This window comes from Paramormyrops kingsleyae, chromosome 2 (genome assembly GCF_048594095.1).
Source record: "Paramormyrops kingsleyae isolate MSU_618 chromosome 2, PKINGS_0.4, whole genome shotgun sequence".
NCBI classification, from domain to species: domain Eukaryota; kingdom Metazoa; phylum Chordata; class Actinopteri; order Osteoglossiformes; family Mormyridae; genus Paramormyrops; species Paramormyrops kingsleyae.
This window is the reverse complement of record NC_132798.1, coordinates 26,220,518-26,236,361: the sequence shown is the minus strand read 5'-3', so window position 1 is coordinate 26,236,361 and position 15,844 is coordinate 26,220,518. Positions and strand designations below refer to the sequence as shown.

Below are 15,844 nucleotides of genomic sequence, written 5' to 3'. Positions count from 1 at the left end.
AGTGCTTAGTACAGACCGAACCATTGCATCCTGGGCTAAGTTAAACTGGTATTTAGCATAACCAGTTTTAATTGTATTTGGATGGCAGGTATTCACTGGGAAAGAGATTATTTTGTTACTTACTGCAGAAAGAAGGTGCCCTTATTGGAAGTCTCCATCTATGGAAAAATACTCAAACCACATCACACACTGTGGTGGCATGTGGATCTGCCCCACACCATTCACAAATAGTCCAAGGAGATGTTTTTGGTTTTTCCAGAGGAAATTGTTCATTCAGACGATTTGTGATCCAGGTTTTTTTTTTTAAACTGAGCTTCATTTCTGGAAAGGAGAAAAAGGTCTCTTCTTTCGCCCTTCTCTGTTTCCATTAGGCATCTATGCAAACATCTCCCAATGTGCATGTGATTACCAAGAAGTTAATAGCTAGCATGTGATCATGTAGCTGGACACCTTATGTAACTGCTTTGGGTCAGACAGACACTACAACAGGCAGGAACGCCAACGTAAACGCCTTGTGTATATTTTTTAAGGGGTAAAAAGTCAAGACAGAAAACCAAGCAGACTGCATTAATATGATATAATTTTTTCTTTTTAAAAAGCAATTTATATGTAGGTATATATGAACTGCAATAAGCTATAAAAATCACAGAAGTGAAAATACAGCAGGCTTTGATTTTATTAATACAGTCAAAATGCATTTAAAAGAAACATACTGTACCACCTGGTTTCAAATGTTTTAATTTATTATTTATATATATATTCTCTTTTAATGTACAGTTTTATCATCCAGCATTCATAATAATTCAAATACCAATTAACATTTATTTCAAGAAAAAGTTACTATAAAAAGAATGACTCCTTAACATTTCTAACTTAATCACAATGGAAAATGTATTTTTACAGCAAGTAGTTATGCGGTCAAACACGGTGCACTGAGAAAGACTGCATAATACAGAATAACTGTCTGTGTCTTAACACTCTAAGCTGGTAACAATACGAACACAACTTAGTGTTTCTTTAATATAAATTCCGTAATTCCTCTAGTGCATAATAGGTGCATATCTAGGGTATGCTGCATGAAAAGAGGACGACCTGCATTATAAGCACCATATGACGTCTCTTACGAACCCTCAGTCGGCAGTTTATTAGGTACACCGGGTCATTAGTACAGACTGTGAACCATCTAGCTGCAGTGGAATACATGCAGCAAAGGGACAGTATCAAAGTGTTCATTTAATATCTGGCTCAGCATCAGAGCAGCCAGTGTGTGTGGTCTAAGTGATTTTGAAAGTGGTGTGATAGTTGGAACCAGAGGTGGTGCTTCCAGACTCTCAGAAACAGCCCCTTTCTGGGGATTTTAACACACTACAGGGCCTGGGGTTTACAGAAGAAAAGGTGTGACAAACAAAAAAGAATCCAGTCAGTGGCTGTTCTGTGCAAGACAAAAAGCTGTTTGGCCTTCAGTGGACTTGTTAAAGTTAATGGGAAAGCCACAAATGCAGAAAGAACAACTCAGTACAACAGTGTCGCGCAGAAAGACTTACTGAATGCTGGTCTATCCCTGAAGTGGTTCTGGAGACTAAGGGGTACTATTTCGGGGTACCTAATAAAATGACCACAGAGTGTACATACATGCATAGAAGCTCCATGATTTGGAAATAATAATAGTCAACAAAATAATTCTTTAGTGAACTTTTAGCATCTAAAAAGGAGCCATGGAGCACCCACAAAACCAAATTTAAGTGGCCGTTAGTAAGCACAAAGATATTAGTGAATTAGCAAGCGCTTTTGCTGCAAAGTCCACTGCAGTAAACACATACTATCCACCGTTTCTCATATCTCATTTCTGAGCATCAGTAAATAATGCATGTGTTATTTTTTTAAATTATAAATAAACAGTAAATAACAGATGATTTAAAAATAAAAAAAAATTCATATGGGGGTTTCTGAACATTGCAACTTCTCAAGAGGCACTTTAACAATGAATAAATAAGCAAGCTAGATATAACAAGTACAATAATTTTATATGAATGCAGCGGTGGCCAAGCACAAACCTCAATAGGGCTCTAAAGGTGGGGCTTTTGAGGTAGCTGGTTCACGAGCAAATGATTCTTTATATTTCACTGTTTTGACTGTTCCTCTTTAAGGAAACATATCATCACATATACATTTACATGGTTTTCAGCTGTAATATGCCAGTATGCTAAGGATGCCACACCTTCAACATTTCCAGACTCCTGTTTTCAGGACATTTCGAAGCTAAAGTTTAACTGCAAATTGTCTAAATCTGTCTCAAGTACTGAAGTATACAATTCCGATTTTGCAATTTACAGGGGAAAGACCAGTTTTATAGGCTTACGAAGAATGTATGCCAAACCAAGAAGAGAAAGACAACATCAAAGGATGTAGTGGTTACCAAACACAGAATCACCCATCCATCGTATTAGGGACAGTCAATGTAAGCACACAACAGAACATTCCGGAAAGTGGTAATCAGCATATAAGCAGACGAATGACATGCTGCCTTGTTAACATCTTAGAGTACAATAAAATATGAGACACTAACCTGGGAACAACAACACTGTTCAGTCACCGCAGAATGAAACAGTAGAATTAACATATCAACTTTAGAATTCAATGTCAATATAGCATTTGTCTCTAAAATGTGTCATTTTCTGCACTAAATAAAATGTGGTGAATTCAGCAAAAATCACAGCTGCTGAAAAACTAGAGAAGTCAGTCATTGTTCACATAGCATTTATCGGTTATTTAAAACGTCATATTTTTAACTTCAGCAGTCAATATCAAATCCTTTTTGAATAGACAGGTTTGACAGCAGATATGCATGTCAATATTAATGTTGCCCCTGATTATACATAAATTCTGGGAGCAAAAACTGGAACAATCTAAAAACTGCCTCTTTTGCTGATCTGAAACTCAACACTGAACAAGAAATACAAGCACAATCAATAAGCTTAACATTAAAAAACAACCTCTTCATACCAACAAACCAGGAAACACTTGGAAATAAAAGATTTGATATCTGCTCTTTCAACCTATAGAATTTCCCAAATCATACTGTCAAAGGATTCGTTGTAGTGTTCCTGGTGCACGTACAGAAACTTAAGAAAGAAAATGAATAGAAGCAGAAGCAAATTGCACAATGATGGATTTTCTTTCTCAAACTGCACAAAGTATCAGTTGTGGAATGTAAGGCAGAAGCTCTGACCCTAACAGGTAAATTTAACAGCTTCCCTTCATTCATATTTAGTCATAAGTCAGGGAGGAAAGATGATGCCAACAGCCAGTACATGTCAGAGATAAATATTTCATCTGAATGATCACAGTACAAGCAGTTAAAGTGCTTTTTTTACACAATGCACACCATTAATTTTGTATGGATGTTGATGAAAACACATTGAAAGCTACAGGTGCCACAAAGCATTAAAATCTTACTCAATGATATGACAGAGAGACATGCAGCTGGAATGTACACTAATATGAAACTAAAAAAGCGACCCAAGTAATGTCTGGTATAAACTGCCTCAAGCTCCCCATTGCAGACTCCAGTTGTGTAATCATGCATTTTCAAATAAAACAAACGTTTCATAGTTCTGCAAACGCAGGTTTGCTTCTGTGAAGTGAAAGATATTTTCTAATGTACTTCTTATACAGACAAAAAAAAGTTAACTTTGCAGACAAGCAAATAAACTACCCGTGAAAAATACCACTTATTGAAAGAAACATATATGGAAACTGCAGTGTTCACTTTTTGTGCCAATGACAGATGACAGTATTTCACCACAAAAATCACGTGAAATAAACTGCAAATGCAATACAATCGATGTCAGGGATTACATTAAAAAGTGGAAATAAAACATCATTATAGGAAAGCAGGCCTCGACAACATACACTCAGCTGCTTATGCACAAGACATCTCAAATTAGAAATGAACTAGGATTTCGGAAACATCTGAAATTCCCATCAACAGGGAAAGACATTTCCCACAAAAACATCAGAGGAATTAGCATCAGTAAGCACATTGAGGTTTTCATTCAATGTGCCAATGTTAATACGAACTAAAGTACCCATGCAGGAACTGCCCTTCAGTTCCCTGGTCCACATATCTCAAGTCTGTTTAGTAACTTATCAGATGAGGTAATGAATCATTGAAAACATGTTTCCTTAGGTACAAATTCTTATGCTGGCTTGTTCTTTTTGTTCAACAATTATATTCTATAAACAACCATTTAAATGCAAGAATGCTTCCGAATGCCTTAAAATAAAAAACAGAATGAATAAAGGGCAGATATGTTACCTACAGTGCAGTATGTGTATGAATGCTACATTAAACATTTAATTCTTGGTAAAAATGTACATAATGAAGCCCATTCTAGGATAACTAATAAAGAACATTTAAATACAATATACTTTTATTTTAAAATTTTGTGCAAATTCAGCACCACTCCACACACGCATACAAATTCTGTTTTTCCATAACTGACCTCATTTCAATTATGAAATAGATGCAAAAGCAGAATTCAGTTCGCAATCACCACAATGCACTGGTATGTGGACAAACCAAAATTAATTTTCCATACCATAAGTATTGCAGTATTCCTGGTAAAATACTTTGAAGAAACAGGCAAATTATGGTTTTAATTCTGAGTCTAGACCAAAAAGGACCTTTACGATTTAAAACATTCTTTCTTGAAACCCATATTTTAAAATCAAAACTTCTATTAAATTCCAATATTCCTGAAATAGGAAACTTGAATTTCTGCTTATCCGAAAACACCTTCTTTTAGACATCATCATCATACTCCTCCTCGTCCTCCGCCAATCACAAACAAGACATCATCCCGTGTGAAGTGTTAAAACATTCAATTCTCGTTTTAGACCACAGTGAAATTTCCAAAGATTCCTCGGTTCAGAGTACGTTTGGTTGGCTATAGGACAGTGCTAAGGCTAGCAACCTAGCAGTTATACAGAGATATTGCGACCGTGAGAGTTCAACCCTCTCGGGTGTCAGGATAACATTCAAACCCATATGCTGCTAGCTCTGAAAGTGTGCGACTGAAAGTGCTTCTCTGAAATCAGTGGTAGCATGGATGTGAAGGGTCCAGGTTTGGTCTGCGGCCAGGCTAGGAGCTAGCGATTTGGAATTGGGCTGGGGAATCACCAAAGACCTGAGGTGACGGACTTGGTTGGTGGCTGGGTCGTCATGCCGGTGTGGAGTTCTTTTGGCTGGACAAGGTGGTGGGTCTGGCAGGGGGGGCTCGAGGCTTGTGCTGGGGGCTGCTGCGAAGATTGTCATCCATCTGCAGATGGGATGGTGGGGGATTATACTGGAACAGCACACTGGCTGACAAACAATAAGCAATCACACTTCTGGACACAACATGGGGTAATTGTTTAGAACGTGACCCAACTGATAGTTAAGGGCAACCATCTCTGGGCTGTACAGACCAGGCTGTGCCTCATTACATTTAAATGATGTATCATAGGCAACCATTTCTACACATGATAAGATACTGGGGCCACAGTTAGCATGGTGACAGTGGTCAAACATATTTAATCTACAGGGAACAGTAGATGTTCTTCATAATACTTTAGTACTAATGCTGTATTCTGATAGAGACTTTCAACCTTCAGTTCCTGGTATTTCACAGAATAATAGATGGTTTATGGTTGAAAAATAATTGCAAAGATGCATGGTTAAAAATAAACTGCATCTGACGTTCTCTTGATAAAATAACTGCATACCGAGTCAGAAATCACTGACAGCACATCTCCTAAGCCCTGACACCAAACAGGGCTTGCACAAGGCAGGTCAGAAAGATGAAAGCGTGCATTTAGGTGAAGAGAATACACTGTGAAAATAGACATGCAGAGGAAAGTGATATGGGAGCAAAAACATAAAGGCAGTACCTTCTCGATGAGGTTGGACTCTTTGTTAACAAGCTGTGTCAGTTTCTGCAGGTTCGCGTCAACTGATGCGTCCTGGCTGACGGGTGGAGAACCTGGAGAAGGTGCAGATGGATGGAAAGGGACAGGAAGACGCCAAATCCCCACAAGAAGAAGAAGAACAGATCACTGCTTCATCAGAATATCAAGGCATGCATTTGAGTGTTAGTAAAATGACACATGCAATCACCTTGTGACTGACCAAACCAATGTGCATTTTCTCAAAAATATCAGCTGATTCTGTGACTCTTTGGATTTTCAAACATCTGTCAATAACCAGAGCACCTCATCAGATTTAATTCTAAGTGTAAAGGCACTTTTCCACCGCACCAAGTACCGCACTTTTGGTACTTCCCCTTTTCCATTGACTTCCCATCAAGTACCAGTACCAAAAATTCCAGTACCAGAAGTGCCAAACCAACTGGGGTACTTCTTTGGTACATCGGAACTTTAGGGTGAAATGCTTTCTTTGTGAATTGGCTATGCAAATACCCTGCCACTAAAAACAAAACATCTGCCGTCTTGAAAAAAAGTTATGAACTTAAAAAAACAGGGATAAACAAACCTAGGAGTGATTTAAACAGCAAGGATGAAAATGATTACTATTGTCTAAGAGAACGCATGCAGTGCTAATGCAAAAGCAGCAGAGACAAACTCTAAACTGATTTTTAAACATATTACATAATCTATAAAAGGAATAAAAATTGCAAAAAAGGTAGCCAAGTTTTTTTATGACAGAGTAAAAATGTTTCAGCGAAACTAAAACTCCCTGTTATAATGTCCGTAAAGAATTGCAAGGAAGAAGAAGCCTGATCTTTTAATCTAGCTGACGAGCGATGTAAGAATTGCATGGGCACAACATGCGATGTTGCTATTAATATCACCTATCATCCAGCCCTATAATACACTACAGCCATTTTTAGAATTTACTACAAAATAACCCGCCTTGCGTTGTGATGTCATTCAGCCAGTACCAGTTTTTATGCGGGTGGAAAACCAACACCTTGAAGTACTGTACTTTTGGCACTTTCTCAAAGTACTAAAAGTATGGTACCTGGTGTAGTGGAAAAGTGCCCTAAGACCCACACCTACCTGGGGGATTACTGCAGTAAAATCAGCAGTGCACCACGTGTAGCTGGTGTAAACCAAGCGATTGTGCTGCCATCCGTACAGTGCATATCACCTTATAATACCCACAATATATCATGGTGATAAACTTCTGTTACAAGTTTATGTGTATATGTATTATTTATCAGTTTTATTACAGTACAGTATACAGTAGGACAGTACTGTTTTAGTGTATAGAATCTTGACCATTTAGGCAGTACGGGTACAGTATAGATGCAGAGTACCGTTTAAGTTTGTACACAGCATATATGATATTTGCATTGCATCTAAGTCCTATTGGACAGAATGTAATTTAGACAATAAGGTTTATATACACCCCCCAGTGGTATCAGTGCCAAATATTACATAAGCTCCAATCCAAGAAATCTCATTGTTTAAAGCAATGGATTTGTTTGCAACACAAACTACATATACACTTCTTGTAAATGCTTGAGTGAAGCTTGCTGTCACAACCTCCACAAGATTCCTCCAACCACACCAACAAAGAATCCCAATGAAAATTTCAATTCTTCCTTTACTTTAACATTATTTCATTAAGGCTTACAAGCCACGCCTACACGCAAACACACGCAGCCCTACCGGGGGCGTCGTCATCAAAGTAGGTCTTGAGGACTGCGTCACAGAATTGGCACAGGTTGGTGAGCTGGTTCAAATGCTGCTTGAGGGGACCACTTGGCAGGCTGGCCTTCAGCAGGGGAGCGATGTACCCAAATACAAAGGCATCCAGGCTTCCTGGCCTGAGATGGCACAGTACAGAGGCAGTATTACAAGATCTCCAAGGATGGCCCTATATTTATTTGTTTAGGAACTTCTAGAAACAGGATAAAATAGCAGGTGTTGCCCTCAGAGTAAATGGAAAATTCCAGTGTATCTAAACTCGCTGTTGAATAAAAGATAATTGAGTCTCACAAGATGTACATTGCCTACAAGATGTACTGTAGGTGAGAGGCCAAAAAAAATATGCTTGAACAAACTAAAAAAAACGATCATAACAATGACTGACTTGCTGCACTCATTTGTCATCAAATTAAATTAAATACAAAAAAATACTGAGCAGCAAAGCTGCCATGATGAAGATCTAGTGAAAACGTTCACTAGGGATCCTCGTTACATTATAACATTTTCAATAAATGCAATACTTTACATTAGGCTGATGACATATTTCTGCAATCACTATCATACTCACATCTTTCCAAAGAAGTATGGGGATGTTCCCAGCCGGTGTGACAGCAAGTTCAGGCACTCTTTGGCTTCATTGTAGACCTGGAAAAGTGTCTGGATTGGGGTTAAGACACTCAGGCGGCAACCTGTTAAATTAGAAGATTAAATAAATGGCATCTATATAATTAGCCACTGTGAGTATGTGGAACGAAAACACACCTAAGAGACCATGCGATGTCATAATTCATTTTAGAAAAGTTTTAGCCCTTTTCCCCCAGTAATCATTTCTTCCTCAAGAATGATCATTTCATACCGGTGACAAAGAACATTATAAAAAATTATAATAAACTAAGAAAAGAGAAGTACAATGCAAGAAAATGACTATTATGAAAGCAGGTGGAAGAGATATGCATGTACTATCAAAATTAATAACTGACCAAGATGGACATAAATGTTTTCTTTGACTGCCTAAGACTTTTGCACAGTTCTATATTGTCTAATTATTTGCTGTTATATCTCTTCCACAATGCATGACAATATAGAACTGTGCAAAAGTCTTAGGCAGTCAAAGAAAACATTTATGTCCATCTTGGTCAGTTATTAATTTTGATAGTACATGCATATTTGCTCAGGAAAAAAACCCACAATTTAACATTATAACATATGCAAATGAAGAGTATCACAATAAAAAAGTAAATGAGATTTTTTTCCGTTCTCCAAAAAGAACTGATATCTTTCTGGACGACTAGATAAACTGTGCTTTGGCTCACAAACCTCTCCTTAGGGGCACCCCGCCCATTCCATACATTTGTTAAATTTCTCCACCAGCTCAATTAACTTGATTTGTTAAATAACTCAATGGAATACTGACTGGCCAAACGAGATGGGGTAGTGGTCAAGTCAAAAAATACAAGGGCATACTGGGTGGTTGCTGAAAATACCGTGGTAATTTTTGTTGTGGTTTTGAAATGGCTAAGCTGACAAACTTTGACAGACACATCACAGTCATGAAGATCTTTTTTTCTGAGTGCTTAAGACTTTTACGCAGAACTGTATGTTTTAGAACACAATTGATTTTACCGAGAAGTTAAAATATGACTGCTCATAAATCTAAATCAAATGGAGCCCTTTACAGATAGCTGAATTACAAAATTAAATGGCACCAATAAAAATCAAATAACAATAAGAAATATTGAAGCAGGGATTCATGTGCATTCATATAATTATAGAAATCAATAAAAATATACAACTGTGCACACACACATCTAGGGTTGGACGATATGGCAAAATATTTTAGCACGATAATTTTTTTCATATCGCTTCAGTCAAACTGTGCTTTGCCAATACATGGTCAAATTATTTGGACTTAAAATGTGTGGTGCACACAGACATAAAATTATGGTATCAAATCGCACATAGGAAAAGGGTTCAAGATTTATTTAAAAAATATTATGAAATATATTTTTAAATATTTTGTCGTATATTTGAAGTACAGGATGTACTAAAATACAGTGAAAATCTTACTTGCGTGTACAAAGATGCAGCAATGAAGATGTAAATAAATATGATTTACCCAGAGCAAAATCAATAGACAAACAAATAAATAAAAATGTCAGCAGTATAAAAAGTAGCAGCCATAGAGTATACGGACAGGTATAATATGAATAACGTCAACAGTATAAACAAAGTTCCGTGACAGATCAAGCAGCAGCAAATGATTTCCATTAAATCTTTAAGACTTGTGTGATCTGGTGCGCATTTTACTGAAGGAATTTTATGTGATCAAACCTAATCTCTGCACTGATACCTATTTTTAAATACTTGCTATTTAATGGTTAGGAATTTATGCACATATTGAATGCAGTTCTGCTGATCTTTGGAATGCTTCAATGAAACAAGAGAAATGCAACATATGCATCAAAAACGTACTGTAGTGCCTAAAATGTGACATAATGAAGCAGACATGTAAAGAAATCTCATAAGACTATTCTGAAAAACGTAAACTATTTATGTGCCATTGTTCCACTATCAGATCGTCTATGTTTTGCAACTATATTTAAATGACCTGCAGTTAATACTGCAAGCAAATACTTTAAAAACAACATATGCTTAAAAGCTTTTGACAAATGCACTACGTTTGGCAGTCTGCTTGTCAGAATTTTCACATAACGCCTAAAAGTGTCATGCACCACATAAAACACAACATCCTAAACAGTTGCCAGTCAAAATGTGGTAAAGTATTACTGTACTTCTTCAAGTAAATCCCCATTGAAATCGCAATCTGTTTTGTACGCTTTTTGACACAAGCCAAATTCAGCAATCCATTTCAGAATTTTTCAAGGTGTAAGTCAAAGTTCTACATTATTGCCAGTTAAATCCGGCAAACTTTTACAGTATCATTCTCAGGTAAGGAAACTTTAAAATCACCATCTCTTTAAATGGCTTACTGAGCTAATTGCCACGAGTCAAGGTAGACGGGCCATTTCTCAGAATTTTCCCTTAATGCATGAACAACCTTCATCCATCCATGTTTTATGAATTCGTTCCCTTGTTTTAGTTAAATTGTGGGCACATTTTACTAATTCCTTCCTACGATACATTAAAACGTAGCCCACTTATTGCCTAATGCATGACCTTCATTTAAGCCACTTGACAACTGCAAATACTGGTATGGACAGAAACAATTCAATTGGGTTTCATTTTAAGGGATCATCTCAAATTGAAAAATAAAATGCTGTGTCCCATTTTCAACCAATGCGGGACACGATTTGTTCCATATTCACGATTTGACCCCTCCCACGGCATATTTTATTATGAGGGAAGTCCCATATTTCTTCATATTGGAAGTGACAACCCAGTGTTGGAATGACCTACCAACACCGCCTTAAAAGCCTTGCATTGCGAGGAATTGTTATGCACTTATGTATAATATTGAGAGCCAGCAAGCGTTACATTCACTTTTTTTTAGTTAATTCGTGGTCATGTTTTCCAATTCGTTCCCATGATATATACTTTTTATCGTTATGTTATAAGCGGTGCTCGGTATGTTTAAACCGTAAGAGGAACTGAATAAAAGCACTTACTAAGCGTTATTCGGTATGTTCCAGAGAATGTTTCACGTATTTCTGAGCAGCAGTTTTCACGTTCATGGTCACACTACATTTCACATCGTATGCAACATCTTTTCTTTTTTTACGATTTATCTTAAATTTCTCTTTACTGTGATGCATTAAAATATGAATGTAATAATTGTAAGTACAGTAACATATTCTCCTCCTGGTGCTTAGTACTGGATACCTATGAATGCATTATGCATTACGGAAAATGAATCAAATGAAAATGAATCAACCTCTCCAGAAAACCCAAGCATTCCGTGGGCTGTTGGCATACTGGGGTTGGGAGCTCCTGGTCTAGATTCATACTGGTCCTACTTCAACATTATACTGTAACACCAATCACTACATACTACTTCAAAGGAGTAATCAAGCAAGCTTAGAGATTCCATTACAAGAAAAACAAATCAAAAACAACTGACCCACAGAAAGGCTGAGTGTGTATCATGCCAGCTTACTGTGCACACCCTGTATTCCTGGGCAGAATCACTCCATCTGCTCTATTAGTTTGTGCCAATTAGTCAACTGTGGGAAAGGTCGGAACACACACAGCCATCCCAGACTGATTCCCAGCCATCTAGCTTTGTGATCATCACTCTTCGCCAAGTCTTCCCTTTTATTTGCCTAATTTTTTCCATTTCACCAAAGAGACATAAACTGTACTGTCTGCACGAGGAAGCAGAAATAAAGCAGCTGTAAAAATGGTGTAAAGAAGTCTAACAGTCTTTGTTAAAAGAAATGTACCACAGACATTGTGTCCATTCCATGTACTCTAGAACAGGGGGCACCAAATTATACTCTGGTAGTCTGCATTGTATCCTCTTTTCCTGTAGATTTTGACAAATAAGCACTATTTCCCAAATAATTCCATTTTTGCCCATGCGACAGCTGTTAATGAATAAACAACTCTTTTAAAAACCTTTTAAAATACTGAAAATAATGTCTAGTTCCAAAGACAACCAACTGAGAATGTTTAAAATAACCACTACACTGTCACAATAACACAAATAATTTAATAACTATAAAACATTCAGGACTGCATAATAAATGATGACAAAAGGTCAAAAACAGCAAAATGTAAATATAGTGCTGAAGAAGACAAAGCGATGGTAACCTTTGCCTCCACCTCGGTGATGCTGTGCAGTGGCGATTCCCCTTTGGTCAGCAGGATGAGGGAAAGAGCCACACGGGCCTGCCGACCCGGGATGAAGAAGTTGAGCGGGAAAGGACATCGGGAGGCAAACCAGGGCCGGGTCAGGTTGGTGTAGTTCTCTGTGTCCACCCAGAAGGTGTGCAGCTACAATGCGACAGCCAAGCGCAGCTTAGAACAGCAATCCCTATGCCTATCATCTTCCCCAGAATGTACACAGTCCATCCTTTTGTGTTTTTCTACCGTGTTTTGGGATTTGTCTATTTTGTCACACTGTGTGTGGATCTCTGAAATCAATACCTGCCCATCTGCCCTCCTTCAGAAACCACGTGATCAATTACTTATTGTTCTCCCCTTCACAACAGTACTTTACATGAACTAGCAAAATACAAACTTTAAGTTACTATGGTTAACTAAACAAAAGAAAGGCATGTGTAAACTTGTCTCTGAATATGGCCTAAAACAGAAACATGATTAATATTCAAAAACATATACTTTTAATGGTTACACCCAAATATAACTGACACTGCCATATATAGAAATAATTAAAAATGCCCAGTATCTTCCATAACATGTATCATATTTAAATGTATATTTTACAAACTGCCCCATTTCACTTTCTGTATACCACACACACACACACACACACACACACACACATATATATATATATATATATATACACACACACACACACACATATATAGAATTATTATTTAGGCATAAAGGCACACAGATAGCCTTCTGATTAACAACACACATACCAGTGCTGGTCGCAGCTTCTCCTCCAGCAGTGCGATGTATGCCAAGGTATCTGCTCCTTGTTTGGCCGAGAGCTCATAGTCAGCATTGTACCTCTATTCCAAACAGAGTGTTCCTTTTTAGTCACCGTGCCATTAAAACAGATCAAGCAGACACTTCCTGAGAACATGAACTATCTGTATAGTTTACAGAACAGAAAATTCCACATCCTAAAATTTGACAAACATAATTCATTTTCTAATTCAAACTGCATTCTAGTTTAAATGTAAATAAATGACGTCATATTATGATACATATTTACCATGCCTGTAAACAGATACCTTTCCCACTAATCTGGCCTTGTGAGGAATAAGACTGTGTTTAAAAATGCTATAACCAGTTCTAAACAAGGATGCCATCATCCTCCTATTTACAGTACAGGACTTGAAACGACTGTACACAAGTTCTCTCAGTGCTTGTCATGTTGACTTCATGCTGGAAGGCAACAGGAAACATTTTCACATGAATGCAAGCCACCTGCTTTCTCAAGAAGTTAAGGATCTGGGCTGGCTCTGTCACTGTGTGTCCTTCACAATGCAATGCTGGCACGGTCCCTGTGGAAATTTGGAGATAATAAGTTCTCAAACAATAGCACTGAGCCCATCCATACTCCAACCATTTACGTTGCTCAGGGCTGCAGAGCCAACCAATAGCAGTTCTTCAGATTAACAGCTAAGCTACCTGTCAGTGTTTTCCAGGTCCAGTCAACAGGCTGAATGGTGAGTTTAGCCCCAGAAAACTTTGCATATGCCTGTAAAAAAAGAAAAAAAATTCAGGGAACTAATATCTCCCATGAAGAGCAGGGAAAGGGGACAAATTCTTGCTGGAAATACCAGAACTACTTTCCAGTAAAATTTCAAATGGAAATTTCACATGATTCTGTTCTATAATGCAAACAACAGACCAGTACATCTTTCTGAAGCCCAACAGGATGTTTCACATCTAATACTTTAGGACAAATTTCCACGATTCATTAACTTGGATTTCAGCAGGTTCTTATACCTATTCATCCAAAGGACTATTAAAAAGACAATAGCCAGCTATGTGTCCATTTTAATATGTGTCAATGGCCTGTGCAGCACACTGCCCTCCTGATATTTTCCTTTGTATTTTTTGCAGTATGTATGTGTGCGTGAATGTCATACAGTAGGTCTGTGTGCCTACAGTATGTGTATGTATACTGTGTAAAAGCTACTGGACAATTTTCTTCTGGATAAATAAAGTATCTATCTATCTATCTATCTATCTATCTATCTATCTATCTATAATCTATCAAATATAATCACAACCAAATCACAGGTGAATATTTTTGTACTGCCGGCAAGAGGGTAACATGAAGGTAAAACAATGACACTTATCCTGAATAAGATGGGCTAGGAAAGCAAAATCCCCAGGGTAAGAACTAACAAAACAAAGAAATAGGATTTTCCCACAGTAAGCGTAGACCCCGAACTGCACAAACCTCAATACCATCATGTCAGACATTTATATCCAGTTATCCCTCCAAAAATGTCAGTCGGACTGAAAGCTACGCCAGACCCACACCTGCCATTAGTCACCTTTCTGATCCTTAGGCGATCTGACCTTGAAAGTCACCGCGACAGTGACGACTGACCTGCAGGCAGCCTTCGTACGGTTCCTGCCAAGCTAGACACGGTCTGTCTTAGATAATCTACCCTGAAATATCCGCTGCGCGGCAGGGGCTGGCTGTACGGACGCTCCGGCGCTCACAGGGCACTTAGCCGCGTTAGCAGCTTAGCTCGCCACCCCCCATCATATTCATTTCATTCGCATTTCTCGTACACAAAGTCGCAGCTGCGTGTTAATACACATCTGCCGAAGGTCTGCGTTATTTAGCGGAAATGCCAGTTACCAGCACGACGAGCGACTCGGTGTGCACAGACGGGAGCCCCCAGCCTTCTCCCCAGCAGCTCAGTTCCATGGCGGCCGCCATGTTCCGCACCGCCAACGTGAAGCAGCGCTGCCAGTCCGGGCGGCTGCCGGCGTCCTGTCATTAACACCCATAGTGGGGTCAGGGGCGCCTGCCGGCGTGAGCGCTCATCTTCTCCGTATCATCAAGCGTCTGTTAGCCTCCCTCTCAATACTAAATCGATTTTTAAATTTTATTTTAGGGAACTAAGTGTGGCAAACTCCCAAATTGCTATCTGTGTTTTTAAATATCAGTGACATTACACACCTTTTACAGCTTTATTTTTAATATGGTTTTTATAAAATAATACAAATATAAACCAAAACGACTCGTTTATGGTATAGTAAAACCAGGGTTGCCAAATCTAGCTTGACACTCACGCTTTCAGACTGACGCAGGAAATCTTACTGCAAATCTATATTATTCCGCTATATTAACCTACAATTACCCACATTAAGAGAGTTGGTGAAGTTTGCAAACCGTACAGAATATTTATGAGGTAGTAAAACTCTTACATGTACATGTCCGTGCAGACTTATCTCGAATTGAAACTCTCATGGTAACCAGCTAACCAAAATTGGCAACCCTGGTAAA

At 38.2% G+C, this 15,844-nt stretch overlaps 1 protein-coding gene across 3 annotated transcripts; it reads right to left on the bottom strand.

The window, feature by feature from the left end:
* Positions 1 to 656: 656 nt before the first annotated feature.
* On the bottom strand, positions 657 to 15,366 carry mtx3 (metaxin 3). 3 transcript variants are annotated; one of them, XM_072708690.1, is made up of 9 exons: positions 15,194 to 15,366; positions 14,002 to 14,071; positions 13,798 to 13,874; positions 13,284 to 13,376; positions 12,484 to 12,666; positions 8,282 to 8,358; positions 7,672 to 7,832; positions 5,932 to 6,062; positions 657 to 5,321 (listed from the first exon to the last, which is right to left on the bottom strand). In XM_072708690.1, the coding sequence occupies exons 1-9, from the start codon at positions 15,272 to 15,274 to the stop codon at positions 5,223 to 5,225; spliced, it is 972 nt and encodes a 323-aa protein (XP_072564791.1). In that variant the 5' UTR covers positions 15,275 to 15,366; the 3' UTR covers positions 657 to 5,222. The 3 variants fall into 3 exon arrangements, with proteins under 3 accessions (XP_072564791.1, XP_023658788.1, XP_023658789.1); XM_023803020.2 differs by having other exon boundaries at positions 5,932 to 6,023; positions 7,675 to 7,832; positions 15,194 to 15,361; XM_023803021.2 differs by lacking the exon at positions 5,932 to 6,062 and having other exon boundaries at positions 7,675 to 7,832; positions 15,194 to 15,365.
* Positions 15,367 to 15,844: the final 478 nt, after the last annotated feature.